Genomic DNA, 27,098 nt, shown 5'->3' with positions numbered 1-27,098 from the left:
GCCCGTTTTTATGCAGTCCATTTAAAAACTCATGCATTTTTTGAAAACGTATCCGTTTTCGACAAGTTTGACCAATTATCTTGATTCAAACTGGTCAAAAACGCATGCGTTTTTGACGGACTGCTTAAAAACGTGCCAAAAACGCGGTCAAAACGCCACGTGTGGCATCACACTAAAGGTGACTGATAGGTGCTGATAATACAAAATAGGGAACTGGATCATGACATCGACCATGTGATGCAGAAATGTTGCAGTAACCCCAAATCTTTTTTTTTTCAGTGTATACTAACCAATGCAACTAAAAGATACAACTCAACATTGTTTGCTCCTAGAGAAATCGTAGAGAAACCTCACCTACATCTCATGCTGCTCTTTATATGCTACATGGGAGTCATTGTTTGTGTAAAATCTGGGCTGGATACTTAGAGGCTATTAGAGGGCTTCAGGGTTGACAAAATTCCAAAATAAATCACTATCTTCTTCAGCATCCAGTTCCTTGCCTCCTCCCCCGTTCCCAGTTTCCTTTAGGATGCAGCAAGTTAAATAGGCAGTAATGAGGGAAAGTCATTGCTTCTGAGCCAAGGCACGGAGTTCATACCTTCACACTGGAGGAACTGATGGTTTAAGGCAAAGCCAGGAAGAATGAATGCTAAGATAGTCACCCTGCTTATGGTCCTGGCACTTGCCACCATTGCAGCTTTGCTTTGTGTTCTTTTTCTTGGACCTAAAATAAAATCCTGCAGTTCTGGAAATCAGAAAACATCAGTTTTGAAACACGATGACCAGAGCTTGGTGTTTGCAGACCTAACACCTGAAGAAATTGCCCATGTTGTTGAGTACCTCAAGAAGACTATCAATGAGAATCTGGTGGACATCTCCAATGCTAAACCTTCCTCCAACTGTATATATTCTGTGGAACTACTGCCTCCCCGGAAGCAGGATGCCTTGTTGTACCTGGATAAAGGAGGACCTAAGCCCAGGAGAGAAGCAATGGCTGTGGTATATTTTGGAAGTCATTCTGAACCTGAAATTAAGGAGTATGTTGTGGGACCACTTCCAAATCCTACTTATAAGAATGATGTTACCCTTCAGAGGTATAAAAGCAAACTCCCTTATCACCGTAGACCCGTCATTGGCAGTGAATACAGTCAGATTCGACAATACTTTATGCTTAAAGAGTTCCCCAAGGCAAAAAGTTTTCTTAAGGAAGTTTTGGACTATAATGAGTCAGACAATGAATTCTTCGCTGCTTTGACCAGTGCTCCAAGAGGCTTCGCATCTGGAGAAAGGAAAACCTGGTTTGGTATCTTTTATAACACTAAGGGCAGTGGATATTTCCTTCATCCAACTGGGTTAGAATTTCTGCTGAACCATAAAAGCCTTGACTGGGATAAGTGGAATGTTCACAAGGTGTTTTATAACGGTGAGTACTTTGAGAACTTGTCTGACTTGGAAGAAAAGTATAAGAAGGGACAATTGAAGGTGGTGAAGATGAAAAAGCCACAAAAAAAGGATGACATCGCTTCTCTGGATCCCCCAAAAAGTTCAGTCTCTGATATCCCTCTGCAATATGAACCACAAGGTGTCCGATACAGCGTCAAGAATAACCAAGTCTTATTCCAACACTGGAGGTTTGCGTTTGGAGTCAATGTGAACAGAGGACTCAGGTTATATGATATCAAGTTCAAAGGGGAAAGAATATTGTATGAGCTTAGCATCCAAGAAGCGATATCTGTGTATGGGTCCAGCGCTCCCACTGGAATGTCAACCAGGTACATGGATGGGCACTTTGGCATTGGTCGTTCTGTCTTCCAGTTGGTCCGTGGCATTGACTGTCCTTATTTTGCTACATTCGTGGACACCCATTACTTGCTTGACTCAGACAGTTCAGTTCTTAACAAGGGATCCATTTGCATATTTGAACTCAACACCGGCATTCCTTTAAGACGACACTTCTCAAGTCTTGGTTCTTCCTACTATGGTGGTTTGGCCAACACAGTTTTGGTTATAAGAACCATTGCCACCCTTGGAAATTATGATTATGTGTTTGACTTCATGTTCTACCAGAATGGGGCAATTGAGTCAAAAGTTCATGCAACGGGATATATAAGTACATCTTTCTTTACGGATGAAGGACTTCAATATGGACATAGAGTGGGGCCTCATACTCTGGGGACCATTCATACACATTTTATAAACTATAAGGTGGACATGGATGTTGGAGGTAAGTACTTATCTATATCTAGAATATAACAATGATATAATCCATAGTGTATAATTTTTTACTAAAGTGGTGTGTTCATTATTAATATAGAAAGTAACAATACTTGATATTAGTCTACTGCACAATATGTAGATTCAAGAGGTTATTGCAAAATCAGCATATCAGAATTTAGGCAATAGAGCGGGGCATTCATATGTTGCATTCTACATAAGAGGTACAGAGACGCACTCCATTATAATGAATGCTGAGCCTGCATTACAGGGATGTTCATCATTACTCTAATGTAATTGCACAGTAATCCAGAGAGTACATAGACACTTGTAATAAAATAGTTAATATTTACTTGACACAAGCATGTACTGAAGCTCTTTATGATCAGAAAAAGCAAAAAACAAGCAAAAAAAAAAAGAAAAAGCTCCATTAGGGCTGACACTTAAGGAATAAGTGTAAGAATGCAATAGGTGTAAGGAGCTGAGTTTGTCTTCTGGACCAAAAACTTAAAGGGGTTTTCCCAAGTCAACAGGAAATGTCATTATTACATGATAGGTGCAGATCCCCCCTCTGGGACCCACAGCTATCACAAATTTATGCACACATAGCGGCGTTCTGGTGCAGAGTCAGACCGTGCACCACATTTTTTACTGTGACTCAACGTAATTGTGTTGCACACTATGGGGCACATGTATTATCGCATCTGCGCCACAAAAATGCTGTTAATGTTTTTTTGGCGCAGAACTGTTGCGGATCATTTATAATGAGTTTGCTCCAGAAAGAACCAATGTTTCCGACTATCCCGACACCTCAGTCTTTTTTTTGGCGCAAGTGAGCGCGGCCTAACATTTCCACATTATCCTCCACATTTATGTGTATTTTGTCGTAATTTTTTTGCACAATTTTTGGCGCACGATAGGCTAGGAAAAAATTGGTCTCAGAGCAAAATTAAGACGCAGTCCCTGAAAGATTTTGGCGCACACTCATTACTGTCGGCATTTCTTTGGCGCACGACTGATTCATTCCGTCTAACCCTACTAGGAAATTCTGAATGGGAACCTAATTTTTTGGCCAAGTACTGGGTGGAATATATTGCGGGGCAGAAAGTTTCTTAAAGTAAAAGCGTAGCCTAGACTAGAACAGACAGTCTTATTCTGTACCACATTTACCAACGTAAATTCTAATCCTGGATGATAAATCTGGCGCAGTGTAAGAATGTCTACTCCAACTCTATAATATACAAATATATTTACCGTATAAAAATACGGTAAAATTCTGCCATATCGTTGTAATTTTTGGAGCGACACCCCTTTGTCAGAACTGTCTAAACCTCTGATAAATGTGGTGCAAAGCTTTAAAGATTACAACACAATTCTTATAAATCCTCCTCAGTGTGTGGGTGGTTTCACATTTGGCATTTTTTTCACAATTTTTTTTCACAATTTTTACTTTCCAAGGATTGGCCACTTTACTTCATGCTTTTTGTACTGTGTGGGTGTAATGTATCAGGTAATTTACCAATATACATCTATTAAAAAGTTCTGCACAGTTTTCTTGAAATGTAAAGTAAAGCCTCTGGATTAATAAATTTCTTTACCTTATCAGCTGCCTTTCCTGTCCATAAAAATGGCTAAAGGTAAAGGATCAAATGTTCTGTAATTGTACATGAGCAATCTACCTTACAGGACCTTGTGATAGTATTTGTGAATACAAGCAGGCCCGGCGCCAGTGCCAGGGCCCCGGTGAGCTGGAGGGGTCCACTCGGGCCCCCGGATCAATTGTACCAGTGTCGCTATAAGACACTGGAACAAATGATCACCATCCGGATCAATTACTTTTCTTACTTTTTTGCAGAATCTAAAACTCACCTGTCCTGGTTCCCACGAAGCTGCGCTCCGCATGGTATGTGACGGCTCTGAAGCCGGCGCACATGATGATGTCATCAGATCACATGTGCTGGCTTCAGGGCCGGCACGTACGGGAGGACCAGGCCGAAGACAGAAGGCAGCTGCAGGCGCTGCTCTGGGGGAACCAGGAAAGGTGAGTTCTTTTTTCTTTCCTGAAGGGGGGGGGGGTCAGTTTGTCCGCAGGGTGAGGGGGGAGTGAGGGGGCCAGTGTGTCCGCAGAGGGAGGGGGGGCCAGTGTGTCCGCAGGGGGAGGGGGGACAGTGTGGCCCCAGGGGCCCACTAAAGCCTGGAGCCGGCCCTAAATACAAGATTAAGGTCCTGGAGGGTAGTTTGGTCACGGACAGTTGGTCACATGACCATCCTCTGTAATTATGACCTAGAGATCACAAATACTTGTTATTAGTGTGAATTTGTAAAATTGTGGGACCTGACCACTGAAAGTCCCATTCATTATGAGAAGGGGGTTCCTTCCAACTACAGATATTTGATGGAGCAATCTTGTAGGAATATTGCAACTCCCTTCAAGTCTATAGGACTTCTACATATAGCCAAACCTTGTGGTAAGATGTCTCTAGAGCCAAGATGAATGGAGAAGTATTGGCACGGGGTACAATGACCTCTATTCTCATGAGTAAATTTCTATTTGCCATTTCTCTTATTTATGATAATGCTCAATATTTTATTAACTGTATGCAAATCTTTGATTCTAGGAATAAATAATTCTCTGGTTGCCCATGACATGGAGTTTGAAGAGCAGACTGTTCCCTGGAGTACAGAATATCACTTGCAGCAAACTAAACTCACCAAGAAGGTTCTGGTGTCTGAGAACCAGGCAGCGTTTCTGCAGCATGGCCCGATGCCCCGCTACATGCAGTTTGCCAGCAGGCAGAAGAATAAGTGGAATCATGAACGTGCCTATAGGATCCAGATGGTCAGCTTTGCAGGAGACTATCTTCCAGAGAGGAGCGCTGTCCACAACTCCATGAGCTGGGCTAAGTAAGTGTGATGTCCTACATTGCTGTATCTATTGCCAGGAATAGTTTCATGGATCGCATCTCGAGTTATTGTTTTTCTTAAATATGTTTGCAGAAGGATACATATCTTGGGGGAGATTTATCATACAATTTATAATAAGCCCGAGCCACCACCGCCATGGCGGATAAATGATGAGGCTTAGACCTCAGTATCTGCATTGTTGGACAAAACTTCGCCAGGTCCGACCTGGTATAGATTTGAGTAAAAGGGGCAGCACAGTGTCTCAGTGGTTAGCACTACAGCTTTGCAGCGCTGGGGTCCTGGGTCAATTCCAAGGGTCAACATCTGCAAAGAGTTTGTATGTTCTCTCTGTGTTTGCGTGGGTTTCCTCCGGGTCCTGCGGTTTCCCCCTACACTCCTGGTAGGTTGATTAGATTGTGAGCCCCATTGGGAACAGGGGCCGATTCGGCAAACTCTGCAGTGCTGCGGACTCTGTGTGCGCTTTATAAATAAAGGAATTAATTATTACTATTAAAAACTTGCAAACATTCAGCGGTGAAGTACAAAGGCAAGGAGCAGGAATGCCACTTTCTGGCCCACTCCGGCAGTGGCTGCGCCACTTCACGCTCCCTCTATACCCACACGGTGTGGAGGTGGCGTAGTGATGATAATAATAGTCAGAAAATCAGAAAAGCGTAGAAGCACTGATAAATGTCCCCCTTGTCTGCAAGAGCAAAAGGTTTTGCCAGATCTGCAAGCGCTACTTTCATATAAAAAGATAACAGCTTTATAAATAGAAAATGACCGATAATAATAATCTTTATGTATAGCTGGGGGTCCCGTTATAGAGGTTTCATTAGCCCCTAGGAGATTCATGTTTTTCTTGGGTTTGTACCATTCCAATATATTTTCTTTTGCTTTCCAGGTATAAACTGGCTGTAACCAAACACAAAGAGGATGAGCAGATAAGCAGCAGCATCTATAACCAAAATGACCCATGGTCTCCAACAGTTCAATTCTCAAAATTTATTGACAATGAAAATATTCAAGATGAGGTGAGTGTTTGGGATTGTGCAGCCGGTCGGTGTTCCTTGGTATTAAATAAATACTGCTGTACAGTGTCAAATAGTGTACCATAATACTAAGGGAAGTTAAGAGGTTCATGATAACATCTATAAGGCATTGAAGAAAATAATATCTGCAAACCTAGTGGTCTTGGACTGTGACCGTGCCAGTGGTCTAGGACCCTGGTCTAAGTGGTGTAGGGCAGAGAAAAGTTTAATGTTGCTATCCTGGTGTTCAGAAGATTTCGTGCCCCATCCAGGCTCCTCCATTGTTTCTGCAGAAGAAAGGGGCATTTTGTAAGGGACAGATATCCCGCTCCCTATGATCACCTCTCAAACATACTAATCACATACTCATAATGACTTCTCTCCATTCCCTACCCTTCTCACAGATTACTCTCTATTGTCTACTCTATCACACAGACTGCTATCATGACCCCCCCCCCGTCATATAGACTGATCTATTCCGCAATCTCTCACTTTGTTCCCTATTTTTTCCTTTCTTCCCTCCTACTCCTTCTTCTCACGCACCTCACATTCCATGACTGTTCCACATTTCCACACACTATGGTCTAGTCCAGTGGTGGCGAACCTATGGCACGGGGCACGGGTGCCAGAGGCGGCACTCAGAGCCCTTTCTGTGGGCACCTGGGCCATTGCCCCAGTACACCAGGCAGAACTCAAAGAATCTTCCTGCAATATGATTTAAAGTGGTCGGCACTTCACGATAAATAAAGGGGTTTTGGGTCGCAGTTTGGGCACTCGGCCACTAAAAGGTTCGCCATCACTGGTCTAGTCTGTTAATTGCTGTAAACTGTCCCTGTGTTCTCCCTGCATTATTTCATATGGATGAGTTCAAACATGATAGAGAGAACTGTGCAGTCAACTGAATAGCTATCTAGTTCTCTCTATGATCTGGCAGATTATTTCGTCAGTATTCTGTCCAATCAAGGAGTCCTTTGGAGGAGAATACTTTGCCAAAGTGGGGAAAGTTCTTAACATCCAAATGGGACAGTGAGCAAGATCACGTACTGCAAGAAACATTGGCGATCTAATTACTACTGCCATTTACTGCATACCCATAACAACATCAAATGACATCCTACAAATTACTTTCTATATAAAGTGGTTGAAGACTCCAATAATTGGATTTTTATCTGATTGATACATCTTCTAAACATACAAATATTCACAGGGATGATCAGGATGTAGATTTGCATGGTTGTTGTAATAGGCTGATAAGAAGGATAACATATGACCACAGGTGACTGATCAATTCTGTTTTATATGTAGGACTTGGTGGCTTGGATTACAACTGGTTTCCTGCACATTCCTCATGCAGAGGACATCCCCAACACAGTTACAGCAGGAAATGGAGTGGGCTTCTACCTCAGACCTTACAACTACTTCAATGAGGACCCGTCAGTCTTTTCAGAAGATGCTGTATATTTCGAGTCTCATGAAGACCTCACTTCATGTAGTGTCAATCCTTTAGCCTGTTTATCCCAAACCGCTTCATGTGCTCCTAAAACTCCTCCATTTACATACAATGGGTTTGATAACAAATACATTATACTCTAGCAAACTTGGGTGGCTTTAAACTATGAATTGACAAGACCCAACAAAGTTTTTATAATATTGCTAAATTGACAATATTGAGTAATGTGATAATTTCATTCCAGATTAGATGGGAATCCCAAACTACAGTGACTGAAAAGGCCTAGAACACACTTTTATTTCAAAAACAAAAGAGAAAATGACAAATCTGAATACCCCAACTAGTAATGGATGAAAAGGTGTATCTTTTAGCCCATTTCCAGAACATATCCACCATCTTGAAATCCATATTGGATCTAGGGCAACTTTTTCCAATGGTGAGTTGGTCTTGTAGCAGATCAAAGAAGACCAGAATTGTATCCGAAATTGATTGGCACAATTAGATCTGCAATATCTATTATGGTTCATCAGTTATCAACACAGCTGAATGGAGCTGGATCCAATCCTTATGAGAATCCCGATGGGATTCCCGTTGATAACTTTTGAACTGCAAGATATATTACAATTCTGATGATGGCAGTGAATTTCAGATACAATTCTGGTCTTCTATGATTTGCTACATGACCACCTTCACATTGGAACAATTTGCCCTGTATAAAATATGGCAGCCATGCCCCCCTCACTCCTTACTTGCTGAGTATTTAGATAGTAGTGACCAGTTTTCAGTTGAAGGAGGCCACACATTACCCTGCTGTTGGATCACTAAGTGACCCGGTGGTGTGGCAGGGTTTTAATCCCACCACTACTGAAAATCTAGGATCATTCCACATATTAGAAAAAAATTGATCAAACTGGAAACCATCAGTAATGTATTTGATTGAAATATAAAGTGTAATGTACAGACTAGTCACTATGCAATGTGGTTATAGGGGAAATGAAAAAATATTACTTAAAAAGGTGAAGCAAATGATGAACTGAGAATAAAAATTTTAAAGAATAATGGACACTATATTTTTCGTATTTTTCTCCTTGCCAAATAAAAAAAATTGATACCAACAAGAGTTTTTATTCTGTATTGCTTTCCTTGGTTTAAAATTAACAGGAACTAAATCCCAATATTAATGGAAAGGACTTGTTATATTACTATTTAGTTATAGAGCACCATTAAAGGGGTTGTCCGAGAATTAGAAAAAAATAGCAAAGTGGCCGGGGGGGGGGGGGGACTTGCATAAATAAATGTACTTACCTCCTTCATCCGTTCTGGTGCACCATGCTGTGGTCCCTCCACGTTGTGCCCTTGTAAACAAACAGGGACTGCAGAAGCTCAGCTCCGATAGTGTATCCCCTGATAGAACGTTGGGATAGGCGTTGGATGGGTGTGCCTGGCTCCCCGGGAGCTGTTTGTTTACAGGGGCAGGCGCGCCAGAAGAGATGGAGGAGGCAAGTACATTTTTATTTATGCACAACAGCCCCCCTCCTGGCAACCTCAATATTTTTTTCGAACTCTCAGAAAACCTCTTTGATTCTATTGGTTCTATACATTCAATTAGGGATTAAGATACATAACATTAAGATGAGAACAAAGACAAGTACAAAATACAAAAACTACAGTGATCAGGATATAAGTGCAAGGGCTCACAATCTATACGGGAGGGAAGATGGAGACATGAGGTGAGGGAACAGAGCAGATGTTGTTTGTTGTAGACAATCCTAAACAGGTGGCTTTTCAGGTTACATTTGAAGATTTGGAAGGAGCGGGGCAGTTTATACATTTTGGCAGTTCCAGAGCATGGGAGATGCACGGGAGAAGTCCTAGAGACAGTTGTGAGAAGAATGGACGGTAATAGAGTGAAGAAGAAGGTCCTGTGAGGAACAAAGACTACGTGCGGGACGGTATTGACTGACTAGGTTTAGAGATATATGGAGGGGACAGGTTGTGCAAATCATGGTTAGTATTTTATACTGAATATCACTAGGATATGCCATCAATGTCCAATCACAAGGTGTTCAATTGATGCGCGTGTCACTTTGTCCACTTTTGGCTCTGCTTCTGTTTCTTTGGAGGCCCCTTCGTCAGTCCATTTTTGTCAATAGTAAATCGTTTTCCCTGCTCAGAAAAGGTGCAGTCTATGTGAGTCAAGATTTTTTGAAAATGCTTCAAAATAATATGCAAAGTATATTAAATGTGATTCAACGTTCTGCATAGTAAAAAAGGTGCAATTGTTTTTATGTAAAGGGAGTCTACAAACAGTAGACAAAATGGGGCAGATTTACTTACCCGGTCCTGTCGCGATCCCGCAGTGCGTTGTCCGGCGAGGATTCGGGTCTGCCGCGTTTCACTAAGATCGTGCACCCAAGTTCCTGCATCCGTCGCTTCTGCGCCGAGGTCCGCCGGACTTCACCTTCTTCTTCCTGGTGCATGTGAGTGCTTGATCTTGCCACACAATTCCGTTTTTAAATTACGCAGTTTGTCCGAATCCGTTGAGTTATCCGACGGCCACGCCCCCTGATTTCTGTTGCATGCAAGCCGGCGCTGATGCGCCATAATCCGATCGCATGTGCCAAATCCCATGGCAATTCGGTGCAAAACGGAAAGAATTGCGAAACCCGATGAAAGTGCGGCGTTCAGACCCTTAGTAAATGATCCTCAATGTCGTTGAGCTACCAAACAGCGCATCTGCAGCTCTATACACACATGAGACCACCCTCCATCTGCTCCAAATTATACAAGAATCAATGGCATCTACATCTAGAAGATACGGGTGCTATCGAGCACATCACAGGGTTAATACTAGGAGATCCTTCGTGGCACCCTCTCTATACCACAGCACACAAATGTGGGGAGTGGCGTAACTAGAAGCTGATGGGCCCCAGTGCAAAGTCTGTGCCAGGCTCCTTGACTATAATGTATGGTTTATAGTAATAGTCTTCTCATATGGGAAAGTGACACCATAGGGGCCCCCTAAACCTCTTGGACCCTGGTGTTACCGCAACCTCTGCACCCCCTAAAGTTACGCCCATGGCTGTTACGCCAAGACTTGGCTGCAAGAGAAGGAACAGTGAGAGTACAGGTGAGTGATTTTATTATTCTTTTACAAGGGGCACAGTATAGATCAATTTACTAGAGGGGCAATGTATGTACAAATTTATTACATGGGGTAAAATATTACTGAATGTATGAAACTGTTATAGGGCTACATATGTTAATTAGGGAGGGTCTGTAAATATGAAAAATAATTTGGTATAGTGATTACAGGCGGTCCCCTACTTAAAAACACCTGACTTACATACGACCCCTAGTTACAAACGGACCTCTGGATGTTGGTAATTTACTGTACAGGCAGTCCCCGGGTTACATACAAGATAGGGTCTGTAGGTTTGTTCTTAAAGGAAACCTACCACTTGTAGTGGCAGGTTTCTGATGGCAATACCGGGCACCAGCTCAGGGTGAGCTGGTGCCGGAGCTTATTTTAGTTAGTGTTTTAAACCGCGGTATCGCGGTTTAAAACACTTTTCAAACGCTATAGCCGGTGCAGGCAGGTACGCGCTCGGCGCTTACCGTGCACGCGGCTCTCATTCACTTCCTATGTAGCCGCGTGCACGGTAAGCGCCGAGCGCGTACCTGCCTACGCCGGCTATAACGTTTAAAAAGTGTTTTAAACCGCGATACCGCGGTTTAAAACACTAACTAAAATAAGCTCCGGCACCAGCTCACCCTGAGCTGGTGCCCGGTATTGCTATCGGAAACCTGCCACTACAAGTGGTAGGTTTCCTTTAAGTTGAATTTGTATGTAAGTCGGAACTGTATATTTTATTATTGTAATCCCAGCCAGAACTTTTTTGGTCTCTGTGACAATTGGATTTTAAAAATGTTGGGTTGTCATTAGAATCAGGATAAACACTAAAGCTTCATTACAGACACCTGTGATAACTGTTATAGCTGATTATTGTAGCCTGGGACTAAAGCACAATAAATTACAAATATCCAGTGGTCTGTTTGTAACTAGGGGTCGTATGTAAGTCGAGTGTTCTTAAGTAGGGGACCGCATGTACTTTAGCCCTAGGCCACAATAAACAGCTATGACAGTTATCAATGATGTCTGCAATGAAAATTTATTGTTAATCCTGGTTCTAATGACAACCCAACATTCCAAAAAAATCCAATTGTCACAGAGACCAAAAAAAATTTGGCTGGTATTACAACGATAAGTATACAGTTCCGACTTACATACAAATTCAACTTAAGAACAAACCTACAGACCCTATCTTGTATGTAACCCGGGGACTGCCTGTATATGCATATTTGGACTGCAGTTCCAGTGCTTTATTTTTGCATTGAGCTTGGTTCTGGTGCTGTATTTATGTATTGATCTTGGTTTTGATACTTAATTTATGTACTGTGCTATTATTATAAGTCATGTTTTTCATTTCTCTGGATAATCCCTTTAGTTGTTATATGCCATCAGTTCAAGAGCTGTATCTCCCTATGGAGAGGGGCGGGGGTAAGCAGCGCTCATCCCCTGCTCCTCTCCGCAGCGCCTATGTATGCCCGCCGTACCGTAGTGAATGTAGCCTTAGTATTTTGTTTACCTGGCTCCTGTAGCTTGCAGGTAATATAGCAGGTACCTCCTAAATAACTAGCTTTGACCTGGCACTATATTCTATGTTAGATATGTACTTGTCATGGTGGGGTTTTGACACACAGTACATCTCTGTGAAGAACTGCTCCATTACAATGATGGTGGTTGTGATTGTTAACCAACTCCTTTCTGGCGCTGCTACAGCTTCTTTATTATATGTAATGTGGGTTTCCTCCAGGTCCTCTGGTTTCTTCCCACACTCCAAAACATACTGGTAGGGTGATTAGATTGTGAGCCCCATTGGGGACAGGGACTGATTTGGCAAGCTCTGTGTAGCGCTCTGTAATCTGTGTGCGCTATATAAATAAAGGAATTATTATTATCTGCGGGTGAGCTCTGCTCATGCATCAATGAAAATCGAAAATGACTTCCCAGGTCGCAAAGATGGGGAGGAATATGACCTGCTCTATCTTTTGTGTCTTGAGGAATTGGTCAGACGTGGCATGAAACATGTGTGTTTCAATACAACTGAAGAGACATTTGCCTAATTGCATTGATGTTAACATTTGGAAACACACACACTAAACGCCAAACGTGTGAATGACCCTGAGCAGTCGGATGCGGTCACATGTGGCAGGGTATAATAGGGAAGCAGTATATTAGCAATAAACAGTAGTAACAAATTATATTTTATGAAGATCAGAACCCATATGGTTTATACACCATGGGGTGCCTAAAGTTTGTAAAAATAAAAAGTAAAAAAAATGCAAAAATGAAAAAAAGAAATATATTTAAAATTACACTATTTCCTAGAACACTAAAATACCCATAAGCACATTTGAAATCAAAGCCTCCAAATATCAAGGAATCAATGACTTCAAAAATGCCACTTTTTTGCTAATTTTCCACCCTAAAAAAATTTAATAAAAGGTGATCAAAAGGTTGTACAGTCACAAAAAAAAGTGTCAATGAAAATGTTAGCTCGTCCCACAAAAATGACACCTTCCACGGCTCCAAACAATGAAGAATGCCAGAAAATGGCAATACAAAGACAACTCAATGTCATTAGTCACTAAATGTAGCTTAATAGTTTGATTTTATGATTTACAAAATGTTGGGCCTCTCTAAAGTAGCCAGATTTATCACCAAGATGGCCACCACTGGAAACTACAAGTCCTTGATCCTTTAGTTCTCAGTAACTCCTCCTCCCTCTTATTTTCTGCTCCCAGTCATGATGTAACAGACTGTCCTGTCTTTTCTGCTAAGGGGATCAACATTTTAAATAACAACTAATTACACACTAGCTTATATTTTGAGTACCCATTTGTATATGAATTATGCTGATTCCTGGAATACCCCTTTAAGTCATTCAGGCATTTGTTTGTTGGTTGGTTGGATGGTTTGAAGAAAACTTGCTATGTTTGTCTTCAGGATTTAGCAGCCTGAACGTAGAAATGCTAAACGGATATGCCGAGTTTAGTTCAAGAGATCAGGCTGCTAAATCCGGCAAGTTTATTGGTACGACTTGTGTATTTTACAGAATATTGCCAAAGGCAAAAAAAGATTTGTCCCATTTCCAGGTAGCAAATAAAATACAACTTTTATTTGATCTTGAAGAAAAAGTTTTTTTTGTTTCCCTGCAAATAAAGATACTTAAAAACCTCAATATCTGTGAGGAGTTATTACAGTTGTTAGTGTCTGTTTCGGGAAGATTACAAATATATTTACTTTATTACGGTAACAACTGTAAAAACTCCTCACAGATATTGGGGTTTTTAAGTATCTTTATTTGCACGGAAACAACAAAAACTATTTACTCAAGATCTAATAGAAGTTATATTTTATTTGCTACCTGGAAATGGGACAAATCTTTTTTGCCTTTGCCAATATTCTGTAAAATATGTTAACCCTGCAAGGGGTATTCCTATTTCTGCAAATAAATGTTATTGTTTAAATAATTAAAAGTTATCCAATTTTCCAATATACATTCTGTATCAATTCCTCACGGTTTCTCTGTTCGCCGTCATTCTATAGGAAACCTCATTGTTTGTTTTAAGTGGACAGAAATCTGACCGTGGTCACACAGGTGCACGGCTCATTATATCACACAGCTCTGATTACTCTCTATGGTACAACGAGCCGTGCACCTGTGTGACCATGGTCAGATTTCTGTCCACTGGAAGTAAACATAGAAGCTTTCTATAGAATGACAGCAAGCAGAGATCTAGAAAACCGTGAGGAATTGATACAGAAAGTAGATTGGAAAATTGTATCATTTTTCATCATACAAACAATATCATTCATTTGCCGAAATGGGAATTACAACTCATGTACAACCACCTTTATTGCTAGAAGAGAGAGGAGACAAAATGGAAAATGTGATGAACCCCCACTCTCGAGTCCAATTACAGGGTACACTTACACTATTGAGTCCTCACCCCACTTACACAAAATGCCATTTTTATGCAAAATCTACTCCCAAGCACTCAGCACCCAGACAACTCACTGTCACCACCCACAAATTACTTGTACTAAGAAGGCTGTAGGCACCTCAACCACACGGATAATGCACACTGGTAATTCACACACAACATTCAATCACTAAACATGCTATGTGATAGGACCTGGTACCCAGGGGCGTAACTTGAGGGGGTGCAGAGGGTGCGGTTGCAACTGGGCCCAAGAGGTTTAGGGGGCCCATAAGGTGTCACTTTCCCATATGAGAAGACTATTAATAAAATCCATACATTATAGTCGGGGGACCTGGCACAGACTTTGCACTGGGGCCCATCAGCTTCAAGTGACGCCATTGCTGGTACCATAAATCCCTTGACCCCCTAAGGCTACAAGCAGAGGCTTATTAAGGTTAACACTTGGAGATACAATACACTTATAAAAACAATTTTTTAAAAAAAAGGGATACAAACAATATACATAAAAAACAAACGTAGGGGCCTGAGCGTCGCCCCGGAGCTGCTACATTTGTGAGTCCCGGTGAAGCTGCACACGTGGGGATCAATCTGCAGCAGCGGAGGGACAAGTAAGAATCGGATTCTCTTTGGGCTATACGCCAGAAGCAGTGAAGAAGAGCGTGTCACGTATATCGAGCCGAAGGTGGTGAGACATATGTTATATATATTATATGTTATATATATACAAAGCAAAAGGAACCATCTAAAGAAAGTCTGAATATATTACTGGGATGAATATCTGGCTAAGTATCCGTGTTACTAACAATCTCAATGTTTGCTGCTTGCTGCACGCCATATGCTATATGCTCACATGATTGAAAGTGACTATGTCGTCTATACTTTGAGAATATTTGGTCAAAGTGCCTTCTATGTCTCCCGCCTGTCTCTGCTTGATTCTCCGGGAGGTGCACGTCGCCATAAAGCAACTAACTTTCCGTGATTGACTGTTTTGCGACTACAATTGCCTCTTCTTAGATTTATGATAACTGGCGGCTTAAATCCCTAGCTGCCATTAGCATTTTTTTAGGAGATTGTTACTCATCATAAGAGTAAAGCTACTAATACTTATCTATCTGAGTTGGTACCGTGTTGGGTGACTCTGCCTATATATATATAGGCAGGTCCCCTACTTTAGGACACCCGACTTACAGACGACCCCCTAGTTAAAGACAGACCCCTCTGACCTCTGGTGAAGCGCTCTGGATGCTTTACTATAGTCCCAGACTGCAATGATCAGCTGTATGAAGTCTGTAATGAAGCTTTATTGATAATCCTTGTTCCAATTTCAGCAAAAACATGTGAAACTACAATAGTCACTGGGGCAAAAAAAATTTTTTGTCTACCATTATAAAATATGCAGTTTCGACTTACATACAAATTCAACTTAAGAACAAACCTATGGAACCTATCTTGTACGTAACTCGGGGACTGCCTCTATACGGTATATTATTTTACTTGGAAGAGTAGTAGATGCTCAGAACAGACTACCCCGTGGATATAGTTCCAGAATGTATATACACATGTCTGGGATACACATATATACTATTCTCCTAAGAAAAGAATACAAAGGCAATAGAAAAATCAGACTAGATGGACCAGGTGGACTTATTCTTTTTTCTGTATTTCTATTCCTTCCTTTGCCAAATAGTTTCCAGGAATGCTTTCAATTAAAAGCATCCATGTTATCCTCTAGAAACTGGGAACAAAGCCCACTTCTGTATGATTTTCAGCTATTTTCAGACTTCTCCTCCCCCATTGTCATAAGTTACACAATCGTGGCTATATTTTAGAAAACTCATTCTGTGTGTATTCTTGCTTCCATCTTAGCACATATTCTTTCCTCGCAATCATGAACCTGAAGGCTGTGCTCACACTCTTGGCTGTGGCATTGGTAACTATCTTGGCATTGGTTTGTGTTTTACTATCGGGAACAGGAAAGTCTCCAGAAAGCTGTTCTTCTCAGCCGAAGCATGGAAATCTTAAATCCAATATGGCACAACAAAGTGATAAAGGCTCCGTATTTGCTGACCTGACACCAGAAGAATTCTCCGCAACTGTTGACTACCTGAAAAAAAATCTTGACACAAAATTGGTCAGTGCGGCTGATGCGAAACCTACAGAAAATTGTATTTACTATGTTGATGTCAAATACCCACCGAAACAACAGGTCGTAGATTACTTAGATCGAGGAGGAGAAAAACCTAAACGAGAAGCTCTTGCTGTTGTCTTCTTTGGAGATCAAGAGGAACCTAATATTACAGAATACGTGGTAGGTCCTTTCCCCAATCCATCATACCACCGTGACATTACATTGGAAAAATTTAACGAAAAACTCCCTTACCACCGCAGGCCTGTGATTGGCAAAGAGTATGTTGATGCTTATGATTTAGTTTACCAAAAGGAATTTTCTACGGCACCACAGTTCTTAAAAGCTCTTGGGTACGATGGATCCAATTTTGCTGCTCTTACCACGGTGCCAAGAGGCTTCCAATCTGGGGATCGAAGCACTTGGTTCGTCTTGTTCTTAAAAATGCTAGAAAGCTGTTTTGCTGTCCAACCAGTTGGACTGGAGCTACTTCTGGATCACAAAAGTCTGGATGTCTCAAAATGGAAAGTAACCAAAGTTTTCTATAATGGCGCTTACTTCTCAAATATGGCTGAGCTGGAGAAGCAATTCAATGCAGGGGAAGTTGAAGTTATAGAAATCCAAAAAGTTACAGCAGATAATGATATTGGTTCTATGAATCCAAAGGTCACTCCTCAACCTGGAGCACCACTGCAGTTCAACCCAGGGGGTAATCGGTACACAGTTCAGAAGAACCAAGTTACTTTTCAATCATGGAGCTTTACCTATGGCATGAATGCAAACTCTGGTCTGCGTCTTTTCGATATTCGATTTAACAACGAACGCATTGCCTATGAAATTAGTACTCAGGAAGCCATTGCACTTTATGGATCTAATGCACCTGGAGGGATGATTACCAGATACATGGATGGTAGCTTTGGCATTGGAAGATTCTCATTTGAATTAGTGATGGGTGTTGACTGCCCTTATCTTGCCACTTATATTGATGCTAGTCATCTATTGGAATCTGAAACACCTGAAACAACTAAGAATGCCATATGCATTTTTGAGCAAAACCTGGGTGTACCCCTTCGACGTCACTATTCCAATATGCACTCCATGTATTATGGAGGACTTGCCAGTACTGTTTTAATTGTCAGAACAGTTTCGACTCTTATTAATTATGATTATGTTTGGGATTTTATCTTCTATCAAAATGGAGTTATTGAAGCCAAAATCCATGCCACGGGATATATCAGCTCTTCATTCTACTTTGCTGATGGAAAAGAGTATGGGTCAAGGGTTGGTGAACATACATTGGGAACTCTTCATACACATTTTATCAATTACAAAGTGGATTTGGATGTTGGAGGTAAGACATGTATATTAAGGGTTCAAATTCTATACATTTATAGAAGGGGAACACATAGCAGGCTCATATGACATGGAATGTGGTGGGATTAGAATTGTCCATTGATGAAAAATTGCAAAATATCCCCATGCTGGTGTCTGTGAGGAAACTTAGTAGTAAGTGCTCAGTTTCCCTGACGCTCCTCAATACACTGCAAATTATGTATTACAGGCAGTCCCCAGGTTTGTTTTTAAAGGGGCTTACCGATACTTATTAAAAAAACAAAAGGTGGCCCCCGGCGCTCTCTGGGTGTCCCACGTTCAAAGTAAACACACATGGCTGCAGAAGCAACGCTGGATTGAGCTTCCAGATGGACCTGACACCCATCCGTCTCGCATATGCAATGCTGTGAATTGGGACAGGTGGGCGTGGCTGGCCACGAAGCTGAATCCAGCGCTGCTCCCTCGGCTATGTTTGTTTACATGGCGCACGGACTGGAGCGACCCGCAGTGCCGGACACCCGGAGGGCAATGGGAAGTAAGTACATCTTTATATCTTTGTTTTTTTAAGCGGCCCCTCTCAGCCACCTTTTGTTTTTTTAATAAGTCTCGGATAACCGCTTTAAGTTTAATTTGTATGTAATTCAGAACAGGCATATTTTATGATTGTCCCTGTGACAATTGAATTTTCTACATTTTGGACATGGTCATGGGAACAAGGATTATCAATATAACTTAATTACAAACACCTTACAGCTGATCATTGTAGCCTGGGACTAAAGTAAAGCATTCAGAGAGCTTCACCAGGGGTCACAGGGGACAGTAACTAGGGGTCATCTGTAAGTTTGGTGCTCTTAAAGGGGTATTCCCATTTAAGCAAGGAAATGTTATTGTTTGTATTATAAAAGGTTATACAATTTTCCAATATATTATCTGTATCAATTCCACACGGTTTCCTAGATCTCTGCTTGCTGTCATTCTATAGAAAGCTTCTATGTTTACTCTCAGTGGACAGAAACAAGACAGCAAGATAAGATTAAGTAAACTGTGAGGAATTGATACAGAAAATATATTGGAAAATTGTATATGTTTTTTATAATATAAACAATAACATTTACTTACTAAAATGGGAAAACCCCTGTCTGTCTATATATAGTGTCCATTTTATTCAATTCAATGGGTAGTAGGTTTAATGCATAGTAAGAAATGCTCTGTATAACCTCTTAAATAAAAAATTATCCAACTCCAAAATCCCCCCACATTTTACAGTATTGTATAGGGCACTTTATAAGCTTTCCAGGTACACTCACCGGCCACTTTATTAGGTAGACCATGCTAGTAACAGGTTGGACCCCCTTTTGCCTTCAGAACTGCCTCAATTCTTCGTGGCATAGATTCAACAAGGTGCTGGAAGCATTCCTCAGAGATTTTGGTCCATATTGACATGATGGCATCACACATTTGCCGCAGATTTGTCGGCTGCACATCCATGATGCGAATCTCCCGTTCCACCACATCCCAAAGATGCTCTATTGGATTGAGATCTGGTGACTGTGGAGGCCATTTGAGTACAGTGAACTCATTGTCATGTTCAAGAAACCAGTCTGAGATGATTCCAGCTTTAAGACATGGCGCATTATCCTGCTGAAAGTAGCCATCAGATGTTACAGAGTACATTGTGCTCATAAAGGGATGGACATGGTCAGCAACAATACTCAGGTAGGCTGTGGCATTGCACCGATGCTCAATTGGTACCAAGGGGCCCAAAGAGTGCCAAGAAAATATTCCCCACACCATGACACCACCACCACCAGCCTGAACCGTTGATACAAGGCAGGATGGATCCATGCTTTCATGTTGTTGACGCCAAATTCTGACCCTACCATCCGAATGTTGCAGCAGAAATCGAGACTCATCAGACCAGGCAACGTTTTTCCAATCTTCTACTGTCCAATTTCGATGAGCTTGTGCAAATTGTAGCCTCAGTTTCCTGTTCTTAGCTGAAAGGAGTGGCACCCGGTGTGGTCTTCTGCTGCTGTAGCCCATCTTCCTCAAAGTTCGACGTACTGTGCGTTCAGAGATGCTCTTCTGCCTACCTTGGTTGTAACGGGTGGCGATTTGAGTCACTGTTGCCTTTCTATCAGCTCGAACCAGTCTGCCCATTCTCCTCTGACCTCTGGCATCAAAAAGGCATTTCCGCCCACAGAACTGCCGCTCACTGGATGTTTTTTCTTTTTCGGACCATTCTCTGTAAACCCTAGAGATGGTTGTGCGTGAAAATCCCAGTAGATCAGCAGTTTCTGAAATACTCAGACCAGCCCTTCTGGCACCAACAACCATGCCACGTCCAAAGGCACTCAAATCACCTTTCTTCCCCATACTGATGCTCGGTTTGAACTGCAGGAGATTGTCTTGACCATATCTACATGCCTAAATGCACTGAGTTGCCGCCATGTGATTGGCTGATTAGAAATTAAGTGTTAACCAGCAGTTGGACAGGTGTACCTAATAAAGTGGCCGGTGAGTCTATATCACACTTTAGATAGAATTCAGTTTTTAGATTATTTTTAGTTCATCAGGGAAGTAGCCAGATCTGCTGGTCCACAAATTTACTTCTGTCTCCTTTCTACAGAGGATGTCGATCATTGTGTAATGTGACACATGCCGAAAACAGATGCACCAGCAAATCCCTGCCCCTGGTGCACCCAGAATCTTATCTGCATTAACATAAGAACTGAGGTTTCTCTAAAATTACAGGTTCCTGAGAAACAGAAAAATGTATGTCTGGAAAGTTTATAAAGCATCCTACACAATGCTATTTAACTTGTCAGGTGTATAAGAAGCTGGTGTAGACTCCCTTTTATAAGAATTCCCCAACAGGGTACATAAAACTTGCCTAGAATTTTTTATAAGTTGATGGATGAGTTCACAAATACTGTCAATTAAAGCTTAAAGTAGTATTATTATATGAAATAATTATTAACTAGGATATTGGTTTGACAAATCTACAGGGACTGACTTGGAGGTAAAAGGAGAAATCTGTATAAATGCATTCAGGTTGCATTCACATGTTCTGGTTGAAATCCTTTTAAGAACACAATTCAGTTGGCAGAGGACGGGGGAATATCCCAGTACCACATGTTTTGCATATGCGATCGGGACAAGCCCCTGTCTGTTCCAAATAATTTGTGTTTCAAAGTGTAACTTAACCAGAACGTGTGAATGGGAGACTAGTGTCAAGGGAACCCCATTCTAAAGATAGATGTGAGTCTAACCAAGTATTGGAGACTAACGGCATGCCCGTGGATTTGCCATAATAGTTCCATAAAGGAAAACCTCCTTCAAGGGCACATCCTTCTCCTACTCCTCATTCCCTGTATCGTGCATTTGCTCTCCAAGGTGGGCCGGGAGTGCTGGAGATGCCATGACCACTGTTTAAAGGTGCAATAACATGTTGTTTAGGAGAGACATCATCCATCTTGCTCCTGGGCCCACTGTGGCCATAATGGAGACTACTGTTTGGAACTGAAACTAACCACTAGTGTGGTCAAAGACTGTCCTGCTGGTGGGAACCTTGGCTTTTAAGGGAAACTGGTAAGTTTTTATTTTGTGCAGCATTACATTAATTTTATTGTCTAAATAGGAATTCACAATTCAATTATGACTCAAGATATGAAGTTCGATCCTTTTAACATACCATGGGAACCAGAGGCCAAGATACAAAGACCAAAGGTGGTCCGAAGTGTTCTGGAGACAGAGAACCAAGCAGCATTTGAACTACATTCCAAGGTGCCCCGTTATATCCACTTCTCAAGTAATGCAACCAACAAATGGGGTCATCCGCGTTCCTACAGAGTCCAAATAGTCAGCTTTGCTGGAGACTATTTACCAGAAGAAAGTCCAGTTGAGAAAGCAATGGGATGGGCCAGGTGAGAAAAATTGGGTTTTGTTATGATGGGAAGGGATCTCATAGAAAGAAATAATGAAAGGAGTTGTAGAGCAACACAGGCCTTTCCATAGAAGAATTTCCTAAAATAATAATTAGCATAACATTTTTATTAAATGAGATTACCATAGATGTCATAATCCACCTACTGGAAAATACTGTTAATAATTTATGGCTTTGAGACTTCTTAGCCATGTGATGTCTTTTCTGTTTTAAGGTACAAATTATCAGTGACCAAACGAAAGGATGAAGAGGGTGAAAGTAGCTCCATCTATAATCAAAATGATCCCTGGAATCCCACTGTGACATTCTCTGACTTTATAAACAATGAGGATATACAAAACCAGGTAAGAAAATAAACATGGAAAATATTTTTGTATATTATCCAATATAATATATAGTATTAGATGGCATATAGGATATCTTAAAGGGAACCTTTCATCAGAATTTAACATTTTCATGTAATTACATTTTCCCATAGCCTTTTTAATAGTATTTTCCAATCTGCTTTTATAATTAACATAATTATTCCACTTACTTTCAAAAGTATATAAAAATATACCTGACTCCCTGTCAGTAAACTGCATCAAGTCATGGGGCATCCAAGTCCCTGTGTCATCATCATTATCTCCTCACAGATCTCCCTCCTCTTTTTCTTCTCTCCTCCTCTGCCCACCCTCCTGCCGACGTGAGCTGACAGAGACTTGCTTGCAGCAAACGGTTAGCTCATGTCAGCAAAAGGGAGGGGATAGAGCTGCTCGTGCTGTGAGAGTTGTGAGAAGATAATGATGATGACATAGTGACTTGGACGCCCCTATGAGTGATGCAGTTTTCTGGCAGAAAGCTAGACATACATTTATATACTTTTGAAAGTGAGTGCAACCAGTCAAAATTGTTAAAAAAATAGATTTGAAATTAGTATTCAAAAGGCTATAAAACCTATTGGGTAATAATGAGAAATTCTGATAATTGGTACCTTTTAAAGGGGATTTCTAGATTTAGTTGATGGCACTTATTTGTCCAACCTGTTCTTCTCTGTTCCTTCAGGACCTGGTAGCCTGGATCACTGTTGGGTTCCTTCACATTCCCCACTCTGAGGACCTTCCAAACACAGCCACCACAGGCAATGCTGTGGGTTTTTTTCTCAGGCCTTATAACTATTTTGACATAGATCCTTCTGTGAATTCACCAGATGGAGTGTTTTTCCATAGTAAACAAAACTATGAGTCTTGTGAATCTAACCCTATTGCCTGCTTACCTGAAACTGCATCCTGCGCCCCCAAGATGCCACCTTTTACTTATAAAGGTTTTAAAAATCTGGTGAATTTATAACAATAGCCATAATTATTATCTGTAATGCTCTAGTACATGTATATTCTGTATAAGTACAGTTTTATAATCTACATTTATAATCTACAAGTTTCTATCACAATGTATTTGAACATTGTGTCATGATGATCCATCTTGGGAATCATCCATGAAAACATATTAATGCAGCCAGTAAATGAAATAAGTGTTTCGAGCTATACATCTGTTTTATTTTGTTTTCATCTTATTATTTACAATGTAATAAACATTTGAGATTTCACCAGTAGATGTCCTTTAACTTGACAGAGCTAGATCACAAATAAAATGTTGAAAAAATAACTCTTGCGTATATCACACTTTTATTGATAGGATTATAAAATTCCTAGGGGGGGGGTATAAAATGGCCTAGGCCAAAGTATACCTGGGGAATAATCTGTTTTAGGCCACTTTAACCCTTGGTATAATCTGGGCTGGTGGTACACTCAAGCCTGTTACACCGGGTTCATTGTTAGCTGAAAATTATGGATTAGATTGTAAAAGACGGATTCCTTACTGAATTTCCATTAAGTGTGTGATGTCATATTTAATATTTATATCCATACGATCCACCTATATTAAGAATAGGGGCTCACTAATCCCATTTCCCCTAGCCGGACTGAATGAAGAGTTTGCCACACATCTAGAGCCGATCTCCACTAAAGTCCATGGAAATTGTGAAGCATATCATTGAATTGTTATTTGCACTGCAGAGCCATCTACTTTTCATTGTAAAAAATCATAAGACCCTCAGCATGTGTTACCCTGTCCAACAGACCCGATTGCTCAACATCTGATAAACCTAACATTTCCAGGGTAGGAGTCCGATATAGAGCAATAACAATTTTTGTTCAACTATCTACACAATTACACATCAATAATTAACTGCAAGTGTAATGTGAATATGGAAATATTTCTATGAGGTTTTATGTAGAGCAGAAAATTAAAACAATAGAGAAAACATCTTGAATCACTTATAAGAAATAAATGTTATATATTCCCATGAAGATGAAACCGAAAAGTGTATTCCTAGCCAGGTCTGGATGTAATAAACCTGTATCAGAGCTACATCTTATGTAAGTCTATGATTCATCACAATCCAGATCTAAGATGAAGCAACAAGGGACTGAATGGATAACTGGCAGCACTTAACCACTAACAGATGCATGGAAGACTAAACTCCACCAAATTAACATAAATAATCTAACGGGGGTGAAATGTGAAAAATGTAACATTATATACTGGGAATAGGAGAAATGAGACAAACATGTAAGTATTGATAACCTTGAATTTATCAGGTTATGTAGAGATTGGTTACGGTTTCGGTGCTGCTCCATTGCCCTGGCCTGTGGCACCATTGAGGTTCTGGCATTTCTGATACCTGAGCAACATGATTCCTGTCATAATAATGATATGTCAAGAGAAAGATCCTATACAAAGTCAGTGCAATCTTTCAGGATTTGCTGGGTTCTTTTTGAATATGTATTAGAGAAGTATAGTGAATAATAATAGTTAAAGGGGTTCTCCAGAGACATACAAGTTCAATTTACTGATCACAAGAACGTTGTAGCCCTAGATGAAGAGAGCATCCGGTCACACATGCTCCAGCTTCTCCATTCATCTCTATTGCGCTGATGGAAACACCGAAGCACTGTATTCTGCAATCTCCATCAGTGCCGTAGAGATATATGGAGCAACCGGCACATGCGCGACTTGTGCCCTCTTGTGGCTGTGGGCAGAGAGCTTGACTCCAGTATTTAAATCTCCGCCTCCTTGACTTTAAACAACCATCTTGTATCTCACTTCAAAGTAGATTTTCTGGATGATGCCACCACACTGGGTCATGAAAGAAAAACAATCTGGAAGGTGGTAAACAGCTTGACAACACGCTGGTAGTGGTACATTAGGACAATTTATGCTGACATGTTCTCTTTAAGGCATAACCCTGCTGAATACTCATTTTAAACGGTTCTCGTAGCTATGGAACCAAAGATACTGTAGGTAACTCTTCCCCTCCGGCCTCTAATGTGTTACCGCAAATAAGTGAAACTTCTCAGGTTATTTTTTTATATAGGCAAAGAGGGGGTTTTATAACGTAAAAGAGGGAAAGCTAAAAGGGATATTTTAAGCGGGTTTAGAGGTACAAATGTTGCTATTAGGATCATTTAAGCTGTCTTCAAACTGCACTCATGGTCCCCCAGTTCTCATTACATACTACACCCATGAACCAAATCATGTACAACGAAAAAGTAAAGCAGCACAGTGAGAAATCAGATTAAGATCCGTGTGTGGGTGCATACTTCAAGGGTTCCGACTAACAATCCCAATGGTCCACAATTCAAAACAGGGATGCAGCACTCCGTTGAAAACAGTGTTTATTTCACCAGTGGGGAATACAACGTTTCAGATAGCTGCTTCCCTGTTTTGAATCATGAACCAAATCTATTTCATACAAACTACTTCTATGGTCTCCATCTTTCTGATAGGATTTTCATGTTACACATGATTATTGCTAAACCACTATGGCCCCAGACTCTGAACAAACTGTATTCTATGCTTCAACCACTCCCCCTAAAATCCTGGAATGCAGGTCAGGATATTAGAGAACAGAAAGAAGTCTTTTTTTTATCCCTGGTTTCCATAAAATGAACCTGTCATCAGGTTCATGACATTTTTTAGCTGTTGACAGGTTCTAATAGCCTAAGCTATGCTGATTTTTAAAGAAATGTCTTTGTCAGCATTCTGAACTATTTCAGTACAATGTATAAGTTAATTCACAATACCTGGCTTCCTGCAGGCAGCGTGTGGTGAGTCCCGGGAGTGGTAGCTGCAGCCTGTGTGTGCCTGTGTCTCTCCATGCATTCTTCCTCTCCTCCACACCACCCCCCTCCCTCCCCTGCCATCTCAATGCACATAACAGGAACTGGGGAGTAGTGATGGGAATTCCGGCTCTTCCTAGTGATCTGGCTCTTTAGGCTCTGTTCACTAAGAAGAGTCGGCTCTTCTGGCTCCCTATTAAATATGTAATAGGGAGCCACGGGCCAGTCAAGTGCCCTGCACCACTCCCCTTTTAACCCAATTATATCGTTTAGGGGTGGGGCATGGGGAGTTTAGTGAGCCATCGGCTAACTGAGGCAAACCCGGCTCACATTGTTCACATGAATGAGCCGGTTCTTTGTGCCGGCTCATTCGCGGACGTCCCATCACTACTGGAGGAGCATGAGTTTGGAGGAGAGAAGACTGACACAGGCACACACAGAGTGCAGCTAACCTGGGACTCACCACAAGCTGCTGGCAGGGAGCCAGGTTATGTAAATTAAACTTATATAAACTACTGAAATCATTCAGAATAAAGGTTTTTTAAAATCAGCATAGCACAGGCTATTGGAACCTGTCACCAGCTAAAAATGACATTCCTGCTGACAGGTTCATTTAATGCGCTGCAATTCCAAAGCAGTAAACTTTGCATTCAGTTCAATAATCTCATTTTCCGGGGTGCAATGGCACCCAGGTTCGGTAACCTCAGGGTCGGAGAGGTGTGAGCCTTGTGCACTGCTGATCTGCAATAATTTCATGAAACTGTTTTGCTTTCTAGAAAAATACCTCATATGAATAACAAGTCTGCATATTCTGTCAATGGATAACTGAAAGAACGCCTTACCCGTAGTGGAGAGACAAACGGCC

At 41.2% G+C, this 27,098-nt stretch overlaps 2 protein-coding genes across 3 annotated transcripts; both read left to right on the top strand.

Moving 5' to 3' along the window:
• The first annotated feature begins 513 nt into the window (after positions 1 to 513).
• On the top strand, positions 514 to 8,711 carry LOC140064683 (amine oxidase [copper-containing] 3-like). Its single transcript, XM_072111799.1, has 4 exons — positions 514 to 2,224; positions 4,833 to 5,118; positions 6,023 to 6,152; positions 7,455 to 8,711. The coding sequence occupies exons 1-4, from the start codon at positions 643 to 645 to the stop codon at positions 7,740 to 7,742; spliced, it is 2,286 nt and encodes a 761-aa protein (XP_071967900.1). The 5' UTR covers positions 514 to 642; the 3' UTR covers positions 7,743 to 8,711.
• A 7,778-nt stretch (positions 8,712 to 16,489) lies between these two features.
• Positions 16,490 to 23,717, top strand: AOC3 (amine oxidase copper containing 3). Of its 2 annotated transcripts, none has more exons than XM_072111796.1 (4): positions 16,490 to 18,146; positions 21,768 to 22,053; positions 22,288 to 22,417; positions 23,118 to 23,717. In XM_072111796.1, the coding sequence occupies exons 1-4, from the start codon at positions 16,559 to 16,561 to the stop codon at positions 23,400 to 23,402; spliced, it is 2,289 nt and encodes a 762-aa protein (XP_071967897.1). In that variant the 5' UTR covers positions 16,490 to 16,558; the 3' UTR covers positions 23,403 to 23,717. The 2 variants fall into 2 exon arrangements, with proteins under 2 accessions (XP_071967897.1, XP_071967898.1); XM_072111797.1 differs by lacking the exon at positions 16,490 to 18,146 and adding an exon at positions 18,615 to 18,662.
• Positions 23,718 to 27,098: the final 3,381 nt, after the last annotated feature.

Source organism: Engystomops pustulosus, chromosome 6 (genome assembly GCF_040894005.1).
Source record: "Engystomops pustulosus chromosome 6, aEngPut4.maternal, whole genome shotgun sequence".
NCBI classification, from domain to species: Eukaryota; Metazoa; Chordata; class Amphibia; order Anura; family Leptodactylidae; genus Engystomops; species Engystomops pustulosus.
This window is presented reverse-complemented; position numbering and strand designations above follow the sequence as displayed.